The sequence below is a fragment of the Diceros bicornis genome, chromosome 8 (assembly GCF_020826845.1).
Source record: "Diceros bicornis minor isolate mBicDic1 chromosome 8, mDicBic1.mat.cur, whole genome shotgun sequence".
Taxonomy (NCBI): Eukaryota; Metazoa; Chordata; class Mammalia; order Perissodactyla; family Rhinocerotidae; genus Diceros; species Diceros bicornis.
In genome coordinates, this window is record NC_080747.1 from 1,757,111 (window position 1) to 1,763,280 (window position 6,170).

The window sequence follows — 6,170 nt, forward strand, 5'->3', positions numbered from 1 at the left end:
ACACAGCAGGTTCCATCAACCCCACCTAACAGATAGGGAAACTGAGGCACAGGGCTGGGGGAGTCGCGAGAATTCCCACCCAGGCCCCAGTGCGAGAGTCCCTGCTGCCCGTCTGCAGCTTCAATGCTTTTTAGACACACAGGCCACGGAGGCAGCAAAGACTCAGGACAACAAAACCTGGGAAAAATACTGAAAACCCACAGCATCATAGGTATTCACTTTTCTCTGAACTGGAATCAGCTCACCATTATTCACCTTTGCACGGGCACACAACACACCACTTAAGAACTGTGGCTCCAGAATGCTGCCAACTCAAACAAGATGAAACCACAATGACATCGAAAACTAACTCATTTATGGGCTCTTAGATGTGCATTTTCACACATTTAAAACAACCGTATCTGGTGTTCTGGGAATTCCTGGAAGCTTTAGGAGAGGCACAAAAGCATCCTGAAATTACTCGTCTCTTTTTAAGGTTGAATGAAATTACCTAACAGGCATCCCGTTCAGAGTCAGGGGCAGTACGATGGGGCCCTGGCTCCCTCCCTGCCACGCCATCGCCTGCTGGACGCCTATACCAGATATCAATTAGGCGAAGCTTAAGACTCTCTGCCTATGACTCGCCCATTTAACAGAAAACATAGCGTGCATTTCCCACAAATACACCGCTCTGACTGTAAAGTGCAGGCCCCTAAGTGATGACATCAGAATTGGCACAGAAATGGATGCTCTCCGTCTGTTTGCAGCTCAGCCTCTCCCTTGCCCTGCAAATGCCGATGGCACTGGGCTAGGCTGTGAGGTCCCACACTCTCCCCCAGCCACAAACAGAAATACAGCAAAGCCTAAGAAATGAGATGCGAGCCACCCGCTGAGTCACCCCCTACCAGAACGGGGCTAGGTTCTGCAAGCCATCTTCAGAGACAACACCCTTCTCGGGCCTCCCCTTTGCCCAGGGCCTGACAATGCTGATACATGTGAAGGAAGTCTCTCTGGGAGGGGCAGCAGGGAAGGAGGAGACCCAGCGCATTCTGAATTCAGGGATGACACAGACAGGTGTGCTGGGTGAGCCAAGCCTGCTCTGACTCAGCACTGCCGAGCATCCTTCCCAGGACTTCCCGAGCCTGCTCAGTGCAAGGCACCCACAGGAGAGGGAGCTCGGCCCTGGCACAGCCTGTGCGGCCAGGCTTTCCAGAACGCTGGCTTTCCAGTAGCTCACCTCAGAGAGAAATGTGCTGCTCCAAGAGTGGCTCAGCCACAGCTGGGCACTCAGAGTTTATTTGCTGAAAACAAATCAGTTAGCAGCCTGGCTAGAAGTTAACACTAAAATCCCGATCCCCTAGAACAGTGCCCATGCCCGGCACAGGGCTCCGGCAAAGTACCATAAGGATAGCAGCTCATTTCCCAGGTGAGCAGAGTGGGGAAATCGAGGCATGTACTGGTGCTGCCCCCGCCTCTTGCAGACCCCGGGGGCCGCAGGACCCAGGTGTGGGGTGACCACCCATCTTACTCTCCTACTGCGAGCCCTCCTGCAGTGCTCTGAGCCTCGGGGTTTGCTGACGCCCTGGTTGTATTTCTCCAGGTCTTTGTCATCTGTGTTAGTACCCCTCACCCTTAGCCACCGTCAGGGACCTGAGGGGACAACTGGGCTGTACACTGTCTATGCACATTGGGGCCCTGCAGACACAAACCCAGGCCTTTCCCCCAGCCCTGGGGCCTGGTTTAACCCCTTAGGGGCTCCCATCTGCCACTGCACTTCCAGGGTGTGGCTCCCCTCTGCCAGGTGGTCAAGGTACAGAGGGCTGGCCACCAGTTGGGTGTTGGGACCCTGGAAACCAGGAGAGACCCTGGGCAGGGCTCTAGACCCCCAGCCGACTGAGGCTGGGTTAACTCAACAGCCACAGCAGGAAGTCCTGTGTTTAGTATTGTCAGGGTTCCACAAAACACCCCATAGGGGTGTGCACCCTAGCAGACTCTACAAAGCTTGAAGGGTTCCTCTTCCAAGAAGCATGCATGCCCTGCAAGTTCCTCACGCTTCTCTTTGAGAAGGCCATTCGTCTCTTATCTGAACCCAGAATATTGACAGAAAGTTTCCAGATAAATATCACTCAGTAAAGCATTGTATTTACAAAGAATGTCCCCCACCAAGAGGAAAGACAAGGAAACTTAACGACCCACACCCCAGAAGTGGTTTGGGATGCAGACAAGAGAGCTCGTCACAGGGTGCATGGCTGAGTATGGTAATCACCCACCCATCTGGTAATCCTCATCCATCTGGACAGCATCACCCACCCACTGATCAATTCTTCCTCAAAGATGGAAAACATGAATTTATCCCATACCATCACTATACGCTCTTTGATGATGCCAAGAAATGCTGGCCTGGTCCTGCCCAGAGTCCCCTCCCCCATGCCAGGATTTCACCCCTTAGCACAGTCACCAGGGATCAACGAGAAAGTTATAACCTAGCAAGAAACACAAGTATTGATATTTTTGTTTCAAATGAAGACAACAACTATTCCAAAACGTTTCACCTTTTTAAAGTTAACTCTTTCTTGGAAAGGCTTTCCCTAAACAAAAGCAAAAAAAGTATCTCGCCAACATCACAAAGGAGGACAGGCTGATACGCTGTCTTTCCCCTACAGTGTCACAGTCCAGATAATACTTAGAAATTCTCCACACTTTACATGAAGAAAAATCACAGCAGTATTTAAAAGAATGCCTTAAAGAAAATAAATGGAAATAGGAGCATTTGCATATGTCATTTTAATGTTAAACTATTGTATTATACATTGGGTATTTTTTTACTCAATTTAGGTAGTTATTAATGATTCAGATATCAAAACTTTTAAGTGTCATATAAGAATATATTAAATCATTTCCAAATGCTTTTTAGAGCTGCAAGAACAATGAATATTTTTGGCTTCAGAATATTTTCCACTGCATTGTAATGAACAAGAAGCTCAGTGTTCAGTTTTAAACCAAAGCTGGGATTAAATCAAGAATGCAGTTTGAATTGTATATCTATCTAAACACAAAAGTGAACAGAAATCCTCTCTGCAGGCAACCATCTCCAGAGACACATCCTCCCACAACTAACACTTAACACTGCAATTCTCCCAGGCTGGGAATCTTCCCAGGACTGATGTGTGCTCACTTGTGCCAAAATGTGTTAAATTAGATAGGAAGGGGAAGCATAAAATTCAATTCATAATCCGAGGCAAAAACGGAGCTTTGGTTTGAAAAATGAAAAGCTATTGGGGTAACCTAACATACCCCAGCCCTTCAAACAATTGAGACATTTAACTCCAAAGACAGATCTCAAACAAGGGACTGCCCAAGCTCAGACCTCAGGGCACTGCTCCAAGCGAACACCACAGCCAGATGCAAAGATCTCAGACGCAGATTCGTCTCCTGTCCAGGGATCAGAGACAAATAGACAACACGATGAGAGAGGACAGTGAGGAAAAGGAGAGGACCAGATGAAACCTTATTCCCTCCCTTCTCCTAAAGCACACAGCTCTGGGCTGGAGCACTAGGATTGGTTCATTCACCAGCCCTCCACCTTGCCCTGGTCAGCCCCCGCAGCTTGCCTTGGAAGGGCGGCTGCCTGCTGAAGAGGAAAACTGGGGACATGATTCTCAATTCCAGGGCACAACTTCAAGAGCAGTATCATCTTCCACTTTTAAAGGCTCTTCCCTAGACTGAAACAGGCAGGGCCACTTAAGTTAAGCAGCTATTGATGAAACAGTCCACAATTACTTTCCCTTCCCTTCCGCAATATGATACAGGGAAGGCGATCCTGAAACAAGGCCTCTTCCACAGCCACGTCTGGAAAAAGGCATCCTGGAGCCCCAGGACCCCTGACAAAAGTGTGTTTGGAGACGCCCAAATGTTACCTGACCTAGGACACATTTCCTGCCCGCGCTCACCATTTGTCATTGAAACAATAATGCTGCTACTCACCCCCAAAATGACCTTTTCACAAGTGGACTTGGTTTTTCCTAACTGGTGACACAAGTCACACAAACAAAAAGCCACTCCTTGTACAGATATCCCATGCAGAGGCTGCCGCCTTCCCTGGCAACCTACACAGAGAGGCAGGCAGGCAGGACTGAGAATGGCCTTGGGGGGCCACAGCCAGGAGGGGGCTGGGCAGAAAGCAGCCAAGGGCAGGGAGGCCCCAAACTACATGCAGCGCCAGGAAGTACCAGGGTCGCACCAAGCCACCACCAAGTATCTGCTACACGACCGGGAGGTCGGGAGCAGGAGCGCGGCTGCACCAGGCAGGCAAGAACCCAAGTTCCCCCTGGGCGAGGCCAAGGCCCCAGGTATCCTAAGCCCTCAACCCAACACTCGGAGAACTCTCCGACCCCAAAGGCCACGAAGCACGAGCCCTTCCAGCCTCTGACATCTTCCCAGGACCTCAGGTGCCCGTCTTCCAAACGGACCTGCCGCCTCCCGGAAGGGGCGCATCAGGAGGGCACGGATTTAAGGAACCCCCTACCCTGAAAGACCACCCACGGTGGGGGAGGGGAGCTGGAAGGCCGGATCCAGAAAAGTAGTCAGCCTCGGGGGAGGGGTGGATTCCTTGGGTTGGTCAGCGACATTGCGGCTTCGGATGTCCGAGGCGCCCAGACGCGGCGGCTGGCCCCGCTCGCGCCCTTAGTCGCCTCGGCGATCCCACCCGAGTTGCAAGCTGCGAACCAAGACCCCAGCGCCTGGGACCCCCCGCTGCGCCGGCCCCCAGCGTGCGTCCCCGGACGCCAAGGGTGCGTCCAGGACCCTGCGCCCGGCTCCGCGCACCGCCGCACCCCGACCCGCGCCGAGCGCGCCCGATCCCGCTCCGGCCGCAGCGGACACGAGCCCGGGGCGGGCGGCCGAGACGCAGCGCCCGCACTGCGACTGGCGCAGCCGCCGAGGCGCGGGGCGCGCCACCCGGACCCCGACCCCGCGGCCTAGGAGGGGCGCCGCGCCGGGGGTCCGCACCTCCGGCCCCGCTGAGGCTGCAGGTCCCGGGCGCGCTCCGCCCACCGGCCGGGCTGGGTACCTGTCCTGGATTCGAGAGCACGCGGGTGGGCACGGGACAAGGATGGGGACGCGAACTGGGCCGAGGTGCAGATCCGTCCTGGTTCGGAAAGGCAGGGCCAGGACGGTGGGATGGGGATCTGCTCTGGACACAGGGAAGGAGGGATCTGTCCGCGACCCGGGGAGAGGGAAATGGGGGTCTCCCCCAGCACCTGGGGAAGTGGGGAGAGAGTCTGTTCCGGAGTGCGGAGGGAGGTTGGGAGGTACATTCCGGGCCCAGGATAATGGGGGGTGGGGGGCCAGAAGGGGAATGAGGGAGTCATCCCCCCTGTAGGCAGCAGGGATGGAAAGATCTTTCCCAGGACAAGTAGTAGGGGGTCTGTTTGGGGCTGTGGGTCTATGACCACGGGGTGTGAGCAGGGCACCACGCAGGACCGGGATGAGGAGGGAGAGGGGCCCGTCCTGGCCGCAGGCGGGGGGCAGTGCACCGGGCCCGAGGGTAAGAGCGGGAGGGTCGGTCCTGGAGCAGGCTTCGGACAGGGCGGTGGGACCCGCAGCGGGGGCGAAGGTCTGTGCGAGCCGCGGAGCGGAGAGAGGGTGTCGGCGGCACGAGGGAGAGGGTCACGGCAGGGAAAGGGGTCCGCCTCGGCAGGGCGGGCCGGGCAGCTCACCTTGGGTTTGTACAGCCACTTTCGGAACCTGTTCATCATCGCCGCCCGCCCGGCCCCCGCGGCCCTCGCCTCCGCAGCGCTGCGCCCCGGCCCGGCTGCGGCGGGGGTGGACGCGGGGGCAGGGCGGCCGGGGCCCCGCGCAGGCGGCCGGCGCGAGCGGAGCCGGGGCGCCGGGCGGGCGCCGGGCAGGTGCGCGGCCCGGAGAGGCTCCGCGAGCAGCGCGCCGTGAGGACCAGCCGAGCGCAGCAGGCGGACAGGCGGACGGACGGACGGACAGACAGACAGTCAGACCGATGCGTGCACGGAGGCACCGGCTCCTCGCCGCTCACTGACAGTCGGCGCCTCCGCCGCCACCGCCGCCCGCGCCGCACATGCGCCGAGGCGCCGCGAGCCCCCGGCCCGCCGCGAGCCGCGGAGGCTGCCCAATCCCGCCGCCGCGCCGCGCCCCGCCCGAGGGCGACGCGGCGCGCCTGG

The 6,170-nt window shown here is 56.9% G+C and overlaps 1 protein-coding gene across 2 annotated transcripts in view; it reads right to left on the reverse strand.

Moving 5' to 3' along the window:
• The window catches only part of ZFYVE28 (zinc finger FYVE-type containing 28), a 127,593-nt gene extending 121,730 nt beyond the window's left edge, over positions 1-5,863 (reverse strand). The window contains exon 1 of one of the 2 annotated variants that reach the window (XM_058546576.1): positions 5,697-5,863. In XM_058546576.1, coding sequence (XP_058402559.1) covers positions 5,697-5,735 — 39 coding nt within the window. In that variant the 5' untranslated portion in view covers positions 5,736-5,863. The remainder of the gene's footprint in view (positions 1-5,696) is intronic. The other variant, XM_058546575.1, reaches the window with a different exon arrangement.
• Between the last annotated feature and the right edge of the window lie 307 nt (positions 5,864-6,170).